Here is a 17549-nt window from a genome sequence, read left to right on the forward strand (position 1 = left end):
GTAAAATAACTCCCAAAAAAAAAAAGGGAAAAAAGAAAATGAATCTAACGGGCCGGGTATTTGGGCTTTCTCACTAATGTATCCACACTTTAGTGGATCCAATATAATTGTAAACCGGGCCTGTAAAAAAATTGATAAAATTTCAGAAATACGTTCTTCTTCAACAAGAAACCCCCCATTGCAAAAACCTCTTTCCTCGGCCATTTCTACTGCAACTCCGACAACATTTGCGTCGCAGAAATCGATTACGGTACGTGTAATCTTTTCCGACTACCTCCTAATTTTCTCTCTCAATTTACTCATTGCGTACAAATTATACCAAGCGATGCATCTTTTTCTTTTTCTTTCTTCGAAATTGCTTTTTTTTTTTTTTTTTTTGTTTCTGGTGAATTTATCCCGTAGATCATGTTTCATTTTTTGATCCACTACTCAGTTCTTCGTTATCATAAGAAATGGAGCTGTATATGTAATTGATTGCAGTTAATTTTGAAATGGTGGAATTCGCCGCTTCGTTAGGGTTACTATTAATTTCAGATTTTACCATGTGGATTAATTAATTAATTAATTAATTTTCTGGAATGTTTTTGTCAGTTCTTTGTTCAAGAGTATTAAAGTTTAAGCAAGAAAATTAGATGGGTGACAGTCAGTACTCTTTCTCACTCACTACCTTCAGGTATGTATAAAATAAGCTGCATATCTTTTTTCTCCGATTTCATTTGATTATCGAAAAATATGGAATGGTAATTTTGGTAATTTTGTGAATCCTGCAGCCCTTCTGGCAAGCTTGTTCAAATTGAACACGCTTTAACCGCTGTTGGATCTGGTCAAACATCTTTAGGAATTAAAGGTAAATTTATGTTTTTATCACTGCATAAATTTCGTTTAGTCTGAATGAAACAGTCTTGACATTGAATCGGCTGATCGATAGAATTTTGATGTACTAAATCAGACACTACACAATACTCGTGGAATTTTAAGTGAAATGAAATACTAGATATATGTATACACGCGTACACACACATATATATGTATTATGTATACTGATTAAACTTATTTGATGTGGTTACAGCTGCTAATGGTGTTGTTATTGCAACTGAGAAGAAATTGCCATCTATTTTGGTCGACGAGACTTCTGTAAGTACATTTTCGGTCTGTCTTCAAGTTTCAGTGTTGCAATTCGTCTTTGTTGTGTTTTTTACATTTGTCTCTGACCACTTATGCTTGGCCTCTCTACTTAGTGACTGTATTATGTTTTTCTCGTTCAACAATTAATGTTTCATAATGTCGAAGGCTAGCAAATTTCGATGATGTTTGCTGATGTGAGTGTTTATTTTCAATTTGTCTAATTAAGGAAGCCTTTCATTTATCGTCAATGTTGTAGATTTTTGTCTCTTATATTCCAAAGTATGTCGTATTTTTCAAACCTCATGGATTTTTTTAGGTTTCTACTGAATATTGCTTCTACACATCTGTTTCTTTCTTGTGTTCATTCATCTTCTCATTTTATTTATTGACGTAATTATTTCGATTTTGGTCCTTGGCTTACAATGGTTCATTCACCACTTGCAGGTCCAAAAGATTCAGAGTTTGACCCCAAATATTGGAGTTGTATACAGGTTTATATATCCCTATTCATATTCATATAAATACGATTATGCCCTTGCTACATTTAGCTGAACTGGTAAAAATGCAAACAAAGTCAAATAATGACATGTAAAGGAATGATATATCGAGAGCCTCTAAATTGTACAACAAGTGTATCACTATAGATGTTGTTCTACTGATTGTAAATATAGCTGGAGATCGTTTTGGAAAATGTGGCTGGTTTTTACAACCGTTTTTTCTTTCCGTGCAGTGGCATGGGACCCGATTCTCGAGTTTTGGTGCGAAAAAGTAGGAAGCAGGCTGAGCAATATTATCGACTGTACAAAGTATTAACTGCTCTGCACCCTAACAACTGTGTTCCAATTGCAATCCATGCTTATACATATTTACTGCAGTGCAAACTTTTTAATTCATCTGCACCACAAATACTCGCTTTTCTGATAGTAATCCATACAGTTTTGTGACTAAGGTTGTGTATTAATTATTAAAATTACGGAGGGTTAGCATATTTACCCTTGTTGTGGACTTCCTCCTTCTCTAGGCTGCATAGTAGCACGGCGTTCAAATTTCTTGATTTTAATTGGTGTTGAAGCTATGCTAACTTCAAGTTATCTGTCTCGTAAAATTGAAGGAACCAATTCCAGTTACTCAATTGGTGAGGGAAACCGCCACTGTTATGCAGGAATTCACTCAATCAGGGTATGTAATACTTCTCATTATACAAATTGCTGTACTCCACTAATGGTAATAGTTTTTATATCATAAATTATTCCATCATTCGGCAGAAATATATATGTTGTTCACTTATGCATTCTCAAATGGACTAGGCTTTAAAGATTTTTTCTAAAATGTTTGGCTTTTCTGATAGTGGTGTGAGGCCGTTTGGAGTGTCGCTATTGGTGGCTGGATTTGATGACAAGGGTCCACAGCTATATCAGGTATATGCATCATATCCTGTTTTGGGTTTGCTCTTGCATTTTGTGATGCCCGTTTACTAATTAGAGCCTATCAATTGTTTCTAATTAACTATGCCAAGTCTAGAGTTCTTCAATGGATATTGTTTACTTTATTATTTTTGCCTTAAAAATCATTTCCTTTTTTCCTTTCTCGTTTTCTTTCTTCCTTTTTTATTTTCTCGATATAGGTTGTATCTTCTTCTCTATGTAAGCTGATATGATATTATATTTTTTATATGTACTTGTGATACTCGTTACCATTGTTCATTTACCTCAATAGATTGTTTAACTTTAGAAGACGACCTCTCTAAGATAGATACTTTCGTTGCTAAATTGGCCTTTGACCAAATTTATATTCTGTCGGTAAATTTCTAAGATGTTACATCATTTTGGGCTAGGTTGATCCTTCTGGTTCATACTTCTCTTGGAAAGCTTCAGCCATGGGAAAGAATGTCTCCAATGCAAAGACATTTCTGGAGAAGCGGTAGGATTTTCTTCTTTGGTCGAGATTTTTCATCATTTTGTTTGTGGATTTCAACTGCTTTGTGTGGTCTCGGAGATTTGTTGTATGTTATGATAACTAACTTTGGAACCTTGATATGAGAAACGGGTTAAGTACACTGGATATTTATTCTTTTATTAATTATGTATTGGAAATTTCGCAGGTACACTGAAGATATGGAACTTGATGATGCTGTACATACAGCCATTTTGACACTGAAGGAGGGGTAATCACTCACCTTTATTCTAAAGTGTATTTATTTGTTCAAAAAAAATTATATTTAATCGGTTTGCATACGCCGTTCTTTTTGGTGGGCTATATATGAACTTCGGTAATTTTTCGGAATTTTTTTTTTTCATTTTTCAGATTTGAAGGGCAAATCTCAGGAAAAAATATTGAGATTGGGGTGATTGGCAATGACAAAATATTCAGGTTAAATTTTATTCCAATTGTTAAGCAGATTAAATTGCAAATACACCCCCCTGTGTAATCGGAATGTGCTAAAAAATCCCCTGTTAAATAAAATGTACAAAATGCCCCCCAGTAAAGGTGTTTTATATAACAAAAGAAACCCCATTTGTAAGGTGAAAAAGGGTCGAGTGTGTTATATAAACGAGGTTTATATAACACATTCCGATTACATTTTATCTTGTATTTGCTTTGCACTCTACACTCTTTTGACGTATCGTATTGTTCATATGTGTATTATGCAGGGTTTTGACCGCTTCTGAAGTGGAGGATTACTTGCAGGAAGTCGAATAGTTTATTTATTTATTCCACCTTAAAACTTTTATTTGCAGAATCGAGTGGTGGACTTTGTTTGTATAACTTGTTCTGATCTTTTGTCTAATTTTGTACTCTCGTCTTGAAACTCTTTTTTCGTTGTCTGAATTTTGTGCGTTCATTCTAAATTTGCCCAAGTCTAAATGGATTGTTAGCGTATATGTGACGGACGCCAGTTTTTCAGCTTCACTCGTTTGCTTTGTAACTTTGATGAATTTATAAACTGTAATATGATTTGTAATTCATCTTTTAAACTGCATCCTTATGTGGTAGTGTAGTACACAAGTAAAAATTTTGAAACAACTTTTAAGGGGCACTCGTGATTTCAACTAATCTAGTATTTTGTAATTTTATCGAAAAGGAAAAATATATTGGGTTCATCATTATTTTTATGCAAAAGCATTTAAGTTAAATGTTATTATTTTCGTGGTGATATTATTCGTTGACAACTGAAAAGACCAAATATATTCATACTAAATTGTCTAACAGGAAGCTTTCATAGCTCAGTTGGTTAGAGCACCCGTTTAGTAAGCGGGAGGTCTTGAGTTCAACTCTCAATGAAAGCACACAACTATTATTACATTTTTTTATTACACTTCTGAAAAAAATATTAAACCAAATAAAGCCCATTCACTGCAAAATGATCCGAATATTCCGATTTTTTTTTTTGAATATTACACTTAAAATACCAATATTATTGGGTATTCTATATTTTAGGTGACAAAAAATAGAAACTTCAAAAATGTGCTGATTCCAGCCCAAAATTTCCAATTTTGGAATTATTTTTTCATTCCAATTTCCAAAATTTCGATTTTATTTTTTTCCGATTTTCTTATGAACGGAATTAGATCTAGTTTTTCACTTCCGAAAAAAAATGATTTTTTTTTCCAAAAAGGCTGATTTACACCTCTAATAAGAATAGATTGGTACCATTTTTTTCTTGTTTTTTTACTAAAAATAACATAACCATATTACCTGTACAAAAACAACCTAATCCTAAAACCTCAAAATTCTAACACAACACAATCACTAAACCCTCCATCTCTTTCCACGGAACAAATTATTTGTAAGTTTGCGACGTAAAAACCTCCGCGCACAATTTCTTATAAACAATCTCCACAGCATTAAAATCGACATCAAACCCATAACTCTGCCCACCATACAACACATAAAGATACTCTTTACTCGAACTCGGTACAGGCAAAATTTCACCAATCTCCGGAAACTCATCCGACGGTGGACAAGGAATATTCCCTTTCCTCGAATAATAAACATCCGCCAAAAGAAGCCACACGAGATCAGGGTCCACACTCGCAAGTCCCACCAAGGCATTTTCACAAGCACCTTGTAGGCCCTTCACACCACTGCACGCAATTCCAACCACAACGCCGCTGATTTTCTTGAAAACGGGGTCCAACGACGGAGCGCTCCTCTTGTTCTTGGACAAATCGGAAATCATTTCGAGTATCGCGATTTGGAGTTTTAGGTTTGAGATTTCCGAGGGGTTTGACGAAGAATCTTCGGTCCAGCTTTTTCTGTACGGGAGTTGCAGAGGTGTTCTTTCTTCTTTGGAGAAGGGTTTCTTCTTTTGGAATGGTGATGTGCTTAGAAGCTTCCAGAAGTGGGCCCCGTCGGAGTGGAAGCGGCGCGAGAAGAAATCCCCGCCGCAGATTTGGACCATGGTAGTTATGGTGCGGCAGCATTTTTTTATTGCCTGTGGAGAAAAAAAGTTTTTAAAGATAAAATCAATACAAGATTTCCAGTAAATTATTCATGTGTTATTTGAGAGTTTAATTGATTATATTATTTAATCTTATCTTCCGCTGCCAAACAAGGTCTAAATACATTAATTATGACATCGATCGCATTTTACCTAGTTAACCGTAATGAGGGGTATAATAGGTATTAAAGAAGTTAATAAACATAAAAAGTGTAGAGCAAGAAAGACGACTCACCAAAAGATTCTTACTCCGAAAACAAGAAACCAAGAAAGGCCAAATTTTATTCACTGCAGGGAGCAATCTATTCTCTACGGTTTCATCCTCGTCAGCACCGAGAGTATCTAGAAGATTGTAGAACGAACACGACTCGATTATTTCTCGTATTGCTTCTTTCGTTTCACTCTCGTGCTTGTATGCTTCTTCCACTTTCGAAAGTACCATAATACCATCCTAAAATTTCCCCAAAAAAGAAATTAATATTTACAAAATAGAAAATAAAATATTGTGATTTTCTATAATAAAAATGCCACTTGACAAATTTTGTACCTCGATTACATCCAATGCTGTTAAGCAAGAAGTGGGGTCCGCCGACGCAATTAACGGAGTTACAGAAACTAAACACGACCCCGCTATAGATCCGACTATTCTTCGGTATCTTTTGGAATCATTGAACTTGAATATAATAGATTCCAATTCCTCCTCCGGCATATTAGCATCATTCATGCGAATTCCTTTAAAAAAAACAAAGATTACTCGAGAACTTTTAATAATATTAAAAAAGGGTAAATTACACTCAGCCACTCGGGTTTTGTATAATTTTCCAATCCGATGGGGCCTAGTTGTAATTACACCCAACTTGAGTGGATGTAAGCGTAATTTAACCTTCGATATTTAACAAGCCTAAAATAATTCCAGAAATACTTACCGGAGTTCAATTCCGACATTTTTGCATTCATATCTTTTTTGTACGATTCTGCTTGATTTGGTAATTTGTCAGCCTCGTGTTTTGAGGCTTTGGCTATTTCCGCAACTGCCTAAACAATGAAAGAAAACAAACAAACACGAGAGTGATTTTGTAATATACTAAAACATTTTTTTTCAAGTTCGTTTCCAATACAAAATATAAATTATTAAACGAACCTTCAAAAAGGGAAGAGTTAAATTCGGGTGATGATGCCTCCCGAGAATTTCGAGCTCCATAGAAACTGCATGCATCTGTACAAATTCTACCGCATCAGGTTTTGAAGAAGTTGCGTATAAAATTAAATTAAATTAAATAAAACTTAACTAATTACAAAGAAAGAATTCAAATTTATACCGGCTCCTCCAATAACGGCAATATTTTATCAGCTACTCCAACGAAAGAAAGCATGGCAGAAAGTACATTAGGCACGTGTGGATTGAGATCTAAGTGGCGCAGTTGCCTACAAATTGAATCGATTACATAATCCGAATTTGCTAATACCAAGTGTCCCACCTAAAATATTTAAAAATAAATAGATAAATATTAGTTATTATTTAGAATAAATATTAATAAGAGAGAAAAACTTAATATAAGAGAAGAATTGAGCCACAAAATACTCACAGTTGGGCAGTTCTGTGTAGCAGAGATAACGTGTAAGACAGAATCGGATGCCCTTCTGACTTCGAAATTCGAGCATATAATATTTTCGAGCAACATATAAAGTGAAGAGTGAAGAAATCCACTCGATGAAAATTCTTTGCCGAGGCAGATATTGAAAATGCCTATCCCTTCAATAATAACCTGTTAAACGAAAAAAATTATGTATATATAAAAAAAATAAAAAAAAAAAAAAAAAAAAAAGCAATCAAACACCTATGATGCATTTTTTTTAGCGGGCAGTTTGCTAAAAAAATCAATACGTTGTTTTTTTGCTAATATTAATAATATGACTTTTTTTACAATTACAGTAAACACAAGGGTGCTGAATGCAATTAACACAAACCTGGTGAAGCATTCCATTATCATTAAAAACATGCAAATTTATGTCTCCATCTTCTCCAAATTGTTCGAGAGAATCAGAGAATCCAAGCGGAATATTCCATATTTCGGGCGATAAGTATTCATGCAAGATACTACCGATGCAATCAATCAATTGGCTTCGAGCATTTTCGTTGCCATCACTATTTACGTAAACGCCTTTGTTCCGGAACATCCCATTGAAGATGGTAATAGCTTGATCTGAAAGCCCATAAATCATCTCGTTCAAAATGCACGAGGCGGTACTTGCCCGCCTCACCAAATGGGCCGACCCGGTTCTCTTGTACCACGACTGCCAGCTGTCATTATGGTGCTCTCTTGTTCGTAACTCGGATGTTAAATTACGAAAATGCCCCAGGAGAATGTCGATCAAGACGGAATAAGATCCCTCGCTTCTAGAATCTAGGAACAGAACACAAGATTATTTTATTTAGGGTTTATTGCATATTGTACCCTTTTGTTTTATGAAATTGCTAAAAATCCTCGTGTTATAAATATGAACAAAAAACACCCTATGATTCAATTTTATTAGCAAACTACCCCTTCAAACACACCATTCCCCCCCCCCCCCCCCCCCCCCCTGAATTTTTCTAACTGTCAAAAACTCGTCGCGTTGTAAATTTTAGCAAAAAAAGTCCTATGATTTAATTTTACCCCCCCCACACAAACACACCCCCCAAATAAATGCACCATTTAGGGGTTGTGTGCTAAAAAAGTACGAATAGGGGTTTTTTGTAATATTTATAACTCGAGAAGTTTTTTAGCAATTTGATATAACAACTAAAAAAGAAGAGAAGTTATTTAGCAAACTAACCTGTAAAGATGTATTGACTAACTAATCGAAGAATTCCGGAAAGAGCTTGATACAGCTTTCGACTACCCACATGAACAAACCAAGGTGGCATGTTAGGTAACTCGTATTCGTTCTTTATGTGTTCATATGGGCGAGATTTATTCCGATTTTGAGAACCTAAAAAATCGGATTTTTCTTCGTGAGCATTGGTGGTGATAGCCTTGATTTCGGATATCGAATGCATGAATCCTGATTTCGATGGTCTTTTTGCTGCAAGCTGGTTGAGTGGGCCCGCAAAAACCGAGTTCTGACTCAGACAGAGGGCAAAAACGTCCAAGAAACGAGCAGCTGCCACCTAGAAGAGAGTACGGCACAATTAACGGATTAGAAAACACGTTATCTTACGTAAAAAAGTTTGAATTGTATTTTACTTTTGTTTTTTTTTTTTAGGTGAAAAAATACATACCGGAGAGACAAGAAGGTAGTCTGCAACAAGGCGGGGCCCACCGTAATACGTAACCGCAAGTAACTTTCGAGCGTGTGATAGTGCAAGCGACTCCTCATCAGCCATTACCACTCGAGGAAGCTTTTCTACTAACCTGTAAATTACAATTTTACGACAGAGAGAAACATCAAGGGCTATTCAGTAGAAGGCATAAAATAACGAGAAAAGTCAACATATTACAGAGAGAGACACAATTAAGGTTGACCTGCTAAAAACCTCGGACATGTCTTGTTCGATTTGATTCTTTCTGGAAGAAACCAGAATCTCCGTAAATGTCTTTGCTTCTGAAGAAACATCTTCTGAATCATCACATACCAAAACGAACAAGCATTCCTGTCGAAACAACATAAATTTAAGAACAACAAATTTGCGGTTAAAGCAACTGAAACATGATGGGTTATTTGCATTAAACACCCCTGTGTTTTCTCTAATTGCTAAAAAACTCCATCTGTTATATTAGTAGAAAAAAAAAACCCTATGATTCATTTTTTTATAGCAAAACTGCCTCTCAAGAACTCACTATTTACGGTGGTTGTATGCTAAAGAAAAGCACTATAAAGGGGTATTTTTGCTAATATTAATAAAGCAGGGAGTTTTTCAGCAATTCGATATAACGCAGAGGTACTAAATGCAATAAACTCGATATAGAAACTACAAATACCAACTCACCAAAAGCATCAATCTGCTATCTCTCAATGTGTAGCTGCATTTACGTAAAAGCCCTTGTATAGAAGCCAAAACCCCGAGCCTCACTTTTCTATTTGGATGAACAGAAAGCTGCAAAAATGTGTGAAAAAAAAAAAAGAACAAAATTTCAAACAAACAAAAAGTAGTTTGAAAACTATGACCAAAGAGAGAATCGCATAGGAAAAAACTTACATGTGGAAAAGTTGAAGATAATAATTTATTAACATGAGAAGTAGTTTCGGCCAACCATTTTTCCGTACGTTTAACACGTAGTGAACCAATTTTATTGTCAGAATCTCCGACAGAAATCATGGTACCTCTGTCAACAGACTCTGTAATAACTTCACTTTGCACGGCATTTTTAACAGGTAGTTGACGGAGTTCTTCTAGAAACGATGAAAGAGGCTTCGTTTTATTTGAATCGCGGGCAGCAACGTCATTTTCAGGGACATGACAAATAGATGAAGTGGAATTGTCGTCGAGAACTATCATAAGATATTCAGACAACCCTCTAACTGCCTGGTTTAAGGATTCTGTACTTGCAGCAGCCCCACTAATCATTGTTCTTGATGTGTGCAATATTTTTCCCGTTTGGCTGACAAAGCCCGGTAAATAAAAAGCCAATGCGTCTGCAGTACCAACCTGCAGGTTTTTACATAAAATTACGAAATAAATCGCCCGGCCCCGATTGCACGTAGTATATATATAACGATGCAAATATTCAATTAATTACACAATTTGAAACTACGTATCCACTAAGCCATTGTAGAAGGTAATTCGAGCAAACAAACGATTTTATTTCCGAAAATTAATTAATTACACAATTTGGAATACATATTCGATTCCGATTTTCCATCCGATCTCCATAAATTACACTTACAATATCAATATTATTATGAATTTTATATTATAGATGACTAATAAAGTGGAAATTCTGACCCGTCGATTTTCGATCGAGAAGTTCCAATTTTGGAACAAGTTTTTTCATTCCAATTCCCGAAATTCCGAAATTTTCTTAAACTGAATTGAAATTAGTTTTTCACTTCCAAAAAAAATCTGATTTTTTTCGGAAAGTGCAATTCCGATACGACTCTTCAGATTTCCAAGTAACTTGCACAAATAACTTAAGTTTCTCACATCCAAAAAAAATCAGAATTACCTTTGCAACAAGCACTCGGAGGGTCATCAGAGCTTCAACACGAAGCCTCGAACTGCCACGATGACCTCGTGCAACCTCAATATCTGCAGCCTTCAAATATATTATCAAATTAGACATTCAAAATAAACTTCTAGAACACAAATTTCTCGACAAAAAATAAATAATAAGTCAACTAATACATGCCTTGAGCAAAAGCGAGAGCCAGTGTCCAATCGCAGCAGAAGCAATTTCCGACTGAAGAAACGCTAACAAACACTCTTCCGTGACCGATATTGAATTATTAAAAACGGGAAATTGCAACTCCTTAAAAACAGGAAAATCATCAATCCGTTTGCATGGACAAGATTCGTCAGAACATGTACGTAAATTAAGAAGCAGTGCCCTAAAACACTTTATCACTCCATCACGGAACTCTTCGGAAGCTTCCGCTGGAGAAAGCATTGCTCCGTAGGCCAATTTCTTCAGTATAACAACCATCTGCATACGATAAAAAAAAATACGGTAAAGCAACTTTAATATATATAAAAATAAAACGGAAATTTTTAGCTTCGATTACCTGATCAACGGACAATAAACGGCACTTCCTAAGGACTTCTTCCAAACAAAGAACAACACATTCCGCCACAGTGTCGCTCACTTTGTGTGATGTCACTAAGGCATCGAACTCGAGAGAGTTATTATTTTTGGAGTTCAATTTTGTCGTGGATCGAGAATTTACTGATGCATCGAATAGAAGAAGCAACGGAAACAAAGTGTAGCTGAAAAAAAAATTAAGCAATGTGAATGTTTATACTTTTTCGAAAATAAAGAAAAAAATCTTGAGACAATAGTACAATTTGAATTCATCGATTTTTTTTTTCCCACAACCGATACATAATAGTTTTCGGTTTCATATTTAAATATGAAGTGAAGGGACCAGATTAACAACCTTTCCGATTTTATTCGAATACCATTTGTGTGAGATCAAAACACAATACCTAGTTCATGACACACACACACACACACACACACACACACACACACACACACACACACACACACACGTGTATATTTATATATGTAATGTATCTATAATCCTGTTTGTGATTCTCAAGATTCAACTTCACACCCACCATTTCATACTTTCAATTATCTTAATATCCGACAGAAACAACAGCAATCACACTAAATTATAACCAAAAACCCTCCACTAAAATTTAAATTAAATAAAACCCCAAATTGCAAAATTGAAAATTGAAAGGGGGATGGAGGAGAAAAGGAGAGGCGTACTCCAAAAATGGCTGGAGGGAGTGCGACGGAGATCGGCGGAGAAGATGAAGCAGTTGGGGAAGAAAGGAATTATCTTTCTCGGAATTTTGAAGGAGTTCCAACAACTTCATACAGTGTTCTTTCAGTTCGACGAAAACGACGCCGTTTTGAATATCTTCTTCTTCTTCTTTTTCTGCTTCATCTGCGGCGCCGTTTGATTTTCCGTTGAGTTCTTCTTCCATTGCAAAAATCAGTAAAGGGAGAAGAAAAATTGGGGGAAAAACATTTTTACGAACTTCGGAGATATTAATGATTTTTCTTTTTTCTTTTTTCTTTTTATTTATTTTTATTTATTTTCTGGTTTGGATTTTGGAAGTTGGGCTAATTAATTGGGCCCAATATGGTGCTTTTATTTAACACACAAACAAAAAGGAGAAATTGCACTTCACCCCCTATATGTTTCAAACATTTGCACTTTCCCCCTAGAAGTTCTAAGATGAGGCATCCCATCCACATAATATGTTTATGTTGCACTTTGCCCCAGAGTCAAACTTTTGGGGTACTTTTGATCGCAATTGACAAAGTTTCATTCACTCAAGGGTATTGTCGTCATACATTTACAAATTTACTAATAAAATTATTGAAATCAAGTTTTTATGTCAAATATGCATATGTTTCAATGAGTGATATAATTAATCCATTTAATCTTTACTATTCGTAAACGGAGTCAGCAGTATTCTGTAAGTAACCCCAAGCATTCATAAAATTACTATTCGTCGTCTTCAAATAATTCGATATATATGTCAATTGTCATCTCACCTTTTTTCCGGTTAATGGGAATTCGGAGATTTTGGGGCAAAAGGATAACAGTGAAGAGGAAAACAAATTAACTAATTATAGAATCATTTTTTTTTAATAACTAGGGGTCGCAAAAATAAATATACTTAAATGTAATGAAATAAATATGACTATATAGAGAGAGAGTGTAATGTTCACATAAATTTGGGTGCTTCTAGAAATTAATTTATACCCTCATATAAATATCTCTACATTAATTGATTTATTTAAGGGGCAATTTGCTATAAGTCCATCTATATTATAATTTATGTGTATAAATCTAAATCAAAATTTAATGTTTTAATAAATTAATAATATTTATTATGACAAAAATACCCTTAATTAAATCAAATCAAATCCCCAAAAATCTCTCTATCAAAACAAATTCCCAAACATATCTCTTTCAAATATTAACTAAAACAAATAAATTAATTTATAATAAAAATAGATAATTTATTTTACAAACTCATACTCTAAAAACGTCACCGCATCCCCACCACCGCCTATGATCCGGGAACTGCGACGCCTATGACTCCTCGAACTGCAAATAGCAAACTGAAAATTAGATTTTATATTATTGAATTGCAAACAATAAAGTACCTATGATTTCGTCAAATGCAAATAGCAAACTGAAAAAACAAAATCCATAATTTGTATTACTGAATTACAAACAAAAAATTACATATGACTTCGCCAAATGCAAACAGCAAACTGAAGAAAAACATTCAGCAAAACTTGCATTATTGAATTGCAAGCAAGAAACTACCTATGACTTGGCCAAATGCAAACAGCAAACTGAAAAAAAAAATAAAAAAAAATCAACATCATTAAAAACATCAACCAAAAAATTGTTTATGGAACAATTTGCAAACAACAAAAACATTAAACAAAATGTTTGTAAAATGTAACTTAAGAAATACCTTGCAAATTGTAAACCCGAGGAATCGAATCTCAACATCAAACGCAATTCTTCAAACAACAAACGAAGTTAAACCAACCTGGAAACGGAAATTGCTAACAACAAAAACGATGGGAAGGTTCTACGTACGGGTGACACAATGTAAATTTTGGCTATGATTTTGGATTTCTGATTTTTTTTTTGGAAGGGATGTTTGTCGTCCTCTTTAATTATTTCACCAACAAATCATCTCACAATCTAAAAAGATCCTTGTTTTTTCCTTCTCTAGAATATTTTTTCATGAAAAAAAGAAAAAAAAAAAAAAAAAAAAAAAAAAAAAGCACGAGACACAGAGAGAGAGAGGCGTGAGAATGAAGATGCAGAAAAAGAGATAGATGAGGAATTAAATATATGGGAGATTAACGTAAAATTGGAGAGAGAGGATATATAAGATTTGTTTTCTATTAATTGAGGGTATTTATGTATTTTTACTAATTATTTTAATTTATTTATATTAATTTATTGGGTCAAATGACCTATACCTATATTTATCTAACAACTAGGATTTCTACCTATATAAGTCCAAAATAAGGGGTGTCTAGCAAATTTCCCCTTTATTTAATGATGATTAGAGATGGTGATGTTTGATTTTAGGGGCCTTAAGATATAGGTCCCTCGTGACAAAATTAATTAGAACTAAATGACAAGTCCAATTAAATCTTTGCTTCACATCCTTTATTAAATTCATTCCAAAAATGCCCCTCCACTTACAAATTTAAAATTTGCATTAAATAAAATTCAAACTGTATTTATCATTTTTTTATTATGCATTCCATCTAACATATTCTTTTTCGTTTTCACTCTAGCATTTTTACATTATTATAAGCAACTTAGGTTTTTTTCCTTATTTTTAACATTTTATTAAAAATTACGAAAAAGAATATTTTTCGCTTTTTGTTAAATAGTACTGCAGATTTTAAAAGTAGTGTACTATCGTATACTATGGCGTACTATAGTATACTAATATTGAAAATTATGAATGTTTTTTAAACAAAATCGGCCGTAGTCATCGATAGACACCTGTAGTAACCATAGTAATCCGTAGTCACGTACTCTTAAAACCCTAGCTCCCATTTTGAACCCTAACCGCTACCCATTCGTAGACACTCATAGTAATCCATAGATATTAGTAGTCATACGCACTCATCCAATATGAAACCCTAGATCCGCCACAACCTCCACCTATGAAAATGGATCTCCGAAATCTGCCCATAATCATCGAACATTTTTCTCTTCTTCTATGTCTCACTTTTCATTATAATTAGCCTTCCTCTCCTCCAAACACAACGTCAAATTACGACTACGTTGGAGTATTAAAGAATACACTAAAAAATCTAATTCTGACCTACGCAAACTGACTAATGTGGAGAAAAACAATCTTGAAATCAAGAAATGATTAAGCTACATTTAAAAGTCCCAAAACAAAAAATAAAATAAAAAAAATTCGTCGGCGTTGAAGAAAATCACCACCGACGTAAGCGTCCAAAACCGCCTCCGCCTCTAACGACCACAATCACCGCCGCTACTCGCGACTAAAAACTGCCGCTGTCCGCCGCCCCACATCGAGATCCGATCTGAATAACTTCTCCTATAACGAGTACCTCCAAGTCAGGACCACTACTCCAGAGAGAGAGAGAGAGAGAGAGAGAGAGAGAGAGAGAGAGAGAGAGAGAGAGAGAGAGGGGGTGTGGGGCCGATGAAACAGAGAAGAGGCCATGGTGGGATGCAAAAAAATTGAAAGAAAGAGAGAGAAGTTGATGGTGGGCGGCGGTTTAGAGAGAGAGAAATAGAAAATGACGGAAAAAATAAGGGTTTGTTTTTTATTAGGTATAAGGGTATTTTTGGGTTAAATAAAAATAAAAGGATGAGAGTCAAATTTTATTTTCACGTAAGGATTTAATTAAAATGTTTTATTTGAGATTGTGCCCCACATCTAATTAGGTTTGGTTTGAGGGGTGTCTCCAATATTAACCCTTGATTTTATTTAGCAACACATATACCTGTCAACTGTAATATCATCTACCACAAAATTTGTACTTTTCATTCCTCCAAAATTAAAATTGTGGGGCCCACACATATTAGACTTAATTTGCATGAAATATATATAAATAATTAAATAAATAAAAATAAAAAAGGATCTATCGATCTGCATGCATTTGAACTGTTTTAATTCATAAGTAAGAAAAATACCTAACAAAATATAGTCAATATAGAAAGTTCTTGGCCAACTTTGACACGCTTTCTTGATTAATAATATTATATATATATATATATATATATATATATATATATATATATATATATATATATATATATATATATATATATATATATATATATAATAACCCGGATTTAATTAATATATATTGGCTTTTTAGATGGCAACAAGATTCCGAGGTAAATAATCCATTAATCCAGGACTAATTCCTGTCTCCATGATGCATCTCCTCGTACTGTTGTTGAGTTGTTAAGACAATATTGTTGTGTACCTTTGGCAATATGTCCACGTCACTTGTTAGTCCAAGTTCATTTTCCAACGACCTAATCCAATTCCCGCCATCGGTTCCGATGTCGGCATTTGAAGGATTGGAATCACGATTCCCACGTCCTCCGTTGTCCAATTCATCCAGAGAATCAAACAACTCCCACAAATCAACATCGCAATATTCCAAAGGGATCTCGATTTTTTCACCGGAATTGGAGAAATTGGACGATGATGCGTACGAAGATGTTGGGGAATGATCCGAAATCGAATTTACGTTTAGAAAGTCGGGTTTTTCGTAATTAGCATCGGAATCTAATTGAACCCCTTGATCGAGAATTGCCTTGTCCACATTCGTGGAGCCAATATTAACATTAACATTAACATAATTATCTACCGCAATATTTTTCTTGGCCACTCTTTTCTTTAAGTGAGTGTTCCAAACATTTTTTATCTCGTTATCGGTTCTTCCCGGAAAACGAGATGCAATTTTTGACCACCTGCGAAAATCGGACAAAACATTACAATATACCAAAAAAAAAAAAAACATACACAGAAACACACGCATCCAAGTTGGTGTGTGTAAATGAACAGTACTTGTTATATACACGAGTTAATTACTTGTTGCCAATGGAGTTATGAAGGTTGATTATGGCTTGTTCTTCGTCGGGCGTAAAGTTCCCTCGTTTAACGTCGGGTCTTAGGTAATTAATCCACCTCAAACGGCAACTCTTCCCACATCGCAATAGTCCTGCATGCAAACATAAAATTTTATTTGGATTGATCTACAAAAAAAAAAAATAGAACATTCAAGAAACACGCACAAAAACACACACACACACGAAACGGACCGGCTTGAAGAGGAAGAACTCTCCAGTTAGTGTGACCATGGTTGTGAATGAAAGTTGTAAGGATTTGATCCTCTTTAGGGCTCCATGGCCCCTTCTTCACCTTGCTCTTATCACAACATGGAGTTCTCCCTTTCCCCATTAATTAATTTTCTTTTTTTATTTTTTTCTAAGGGAGAGAGAGAGAGAGAGAAATCAAGAATGTTTGAAGAGTAATTAATAATAATTACTAATTATAATAACAAAGTTATACGTACAGACAGAGAAACCTAAATTTTAGGGTGCAAGCGCCACTTGAATCATCGATCTTGTCTGCCTCCTTACATGGTGTACTTACAGAGGATTCTTTCTTCATGTATATTATGATATCTCTCTCTCTCTCTCTCTCTCTCTCAATATTTATATATATATATATATAGAGAGAGAGGTTTAGTTGAGACAATCAGATTCAGACCCTCCATGA

At 34.6% G+C, this 17549-nt stretch overlaps 3 protein-coding genes and 1 non-coding gene across 5 annotated transcripts; 2 read left to right on the forward strand and 2 right to left on the reverse strand.

Annotated features, from left to right (window-relative positions):
• Positions 1-125: 125 nt before the first annotated feature.
• Positions 126-3934, forward strand: LOC105962141 (proteasome subunit alpha type-2-A). Its single transcript, XM_012986422.2, has 12 exons — positions 126-250; positions 592-673; positions 771-847; positions 1070-1134; positions 1570-1616; positions 1856-1931; positions 2237-2304; positions 2474-2543; positions 2960-3045; positions 3227-3289; positions 3430-3495; positions 3777-3934. Exons 2-12 carry the CDS (start codon positions 633-635, stop codon positions 3823-3825), a joined length of 708 nt encoding a protein of 235 aa, XP_012841876.1. The 5' UTR covers positions 126-250; positions 592-632; the 3' UTR covers positions 3826-3934.
• Positions 3935-4338: 404 nt separating this feature from the next.
• TRNAT-AGU (transfer RNA threonine (anticodon AGU)) lies at positions 4339-4412 on the forward strand. The gene has a single exon. It is a non-coding gene; the product is annotated as a tRNA-Thr (tRNA).
• A 288-nt stretch (positions 4413-4700) lies between these two features.
• LOC105962140 (ARM repeat superfamily protein) lies at positions 4701-12344 on the reverse strand. Of its 2 annotated transcripts, none has more exons than XM_012986421.2 (17): positions 11983-12344; positions 11270-11471; positions 10897-11190; positions 10714-10803; positions 9747-10196; positions 9537-9644; positions 9073-9200; positions 8829-8961; positions 8384-8717; positions 7535-7971; positions 7153-7332; positions 6886-7044; positions 6708-6782; positions 6493-6601; positions 6114-6298; positions 5802-6017; positions 4701-5560 (listed from the first exon to the last, which is right to left on the reverse strand). In XM_012986421.2, exons 1-17 carry the CDS (start codon positions 12201-12203, stop codon positions 4907-4909), a joined length of 3975 nt encoding a protein of 1324 aa, XP_012841875.2. In that variant the 5' UTR covers positions 12204-12344; the 3' UTR covers positions 4701-4906. The 2 variants fall into 2 exon arrangements, with proteins under 2 accessions (XP_012841875.2, XP_088678292.1); XM_088822166.1 differs by having other exon boundaries at positions 10714-10796; positions 11983-12320.
• Positions 12345-16158: 3814 nt separating this feature from the next.
• LOC105961890 (transcription factor MYB14-like) lies at positions 16159-17228 on the reverse strand. Its single transcript, XM_088821141.1, has 3 exons — positions 17090-17228; positions 16860-16989; positions 16159-16738 (listed from the first exon to the last, which is right to left on the reverse strand). Exons 1-3 carry the CDS (start codon positions 17226-17228, stop codon positions 16177-16179), a joined length of 831 nt encoding a protein of 276 aa, XP_088677267.1. The 3' UTR covers positions 16159-16176.
• Between the last annotated feature and the right edge of the window lie 321 nt (positions 17229-17549).

Source organism: Erythranthe guttata, chromosome 8, assembly GCF_056151865.1.
Source record: "Erythranthe guttata isolate IM_541 chromosome 8, IM_541, whole genome shotgun sequence".
Lineage (NCBI taxonomy): Eukaryota > Viridiplantae > Streptophyta > Magnoliopsida > Lamiales > Phrymaceae > Erythranthe > Erythranthe guttata.

Excerpts from the sequence above, each read along its gene's own strand:
- LOC105961890 (XM_088821141.1), bottom strand. The coding sequence starts at position 17,228 with ATGGGGAAAGGGAGAACTCCATGTTGTGATAAGAGCAAGGTGAAGAAG. Across the intron at positions 16,990-17,089 it reads AGTTCTTCCTCTTCAAGCCG|GACTATTGCGATGTGGGAAG; the intron begins GTCCGTTTCGTG and ends GTTTGCATGCAG. Across the intron at positions 16,739-16,859 it reads CATAACTCCATTGGCAACAA|GTGGTCAAAAATTGCATCTC; the intron begins GTAATTAACTCG and ends CGATTTTCGCAG.
- LOC105962141 (XM_012986422.2), top strand. The coding sequence starts at position 633 with ATGGGTGACAGTCAGTACTCTTTCTCACTCACTACCTTCAG. Across the intron at positions 1,135-1,569 it reads TTTTGGTCGACGAGACTTCT|GTCCAAAAGATTCAGAGTTT; the intron begins GTAAGTACATTT and ends CACCACTTGCAG. Across the intron at positions 1,617-1,855 it reads AATATTGGAGTTGTATACAG|TGGCATGGGACCCGATTCTC; the intron begins GTTTATATATCC and ends CTTTCCGTGCAG.
- LOC105962140 (XM_012986421.2), bottom strand. The coding sequence starts at position 12,203 with ATGGAAGAAGAACTCAACGGAAAATCAAACGGCGCCGCAGATGAAGCA. Across the intron at positions 10,197-10,713 it reads TCCGAGTGCTTGTTGCAAAG|GTTGGTACTGCAGACGCATT; the intron begins GTAATTCTGATT and ends AAAAACCTGCAG. Across the intron at positions 6,602-6,707 it reads TAACTCTTCCCTTTTTGAAG|GCAGTTGCGGAAATAGCCAA; the intron begins GTTCGTTTAATA and ends TTCATTGTTTAG.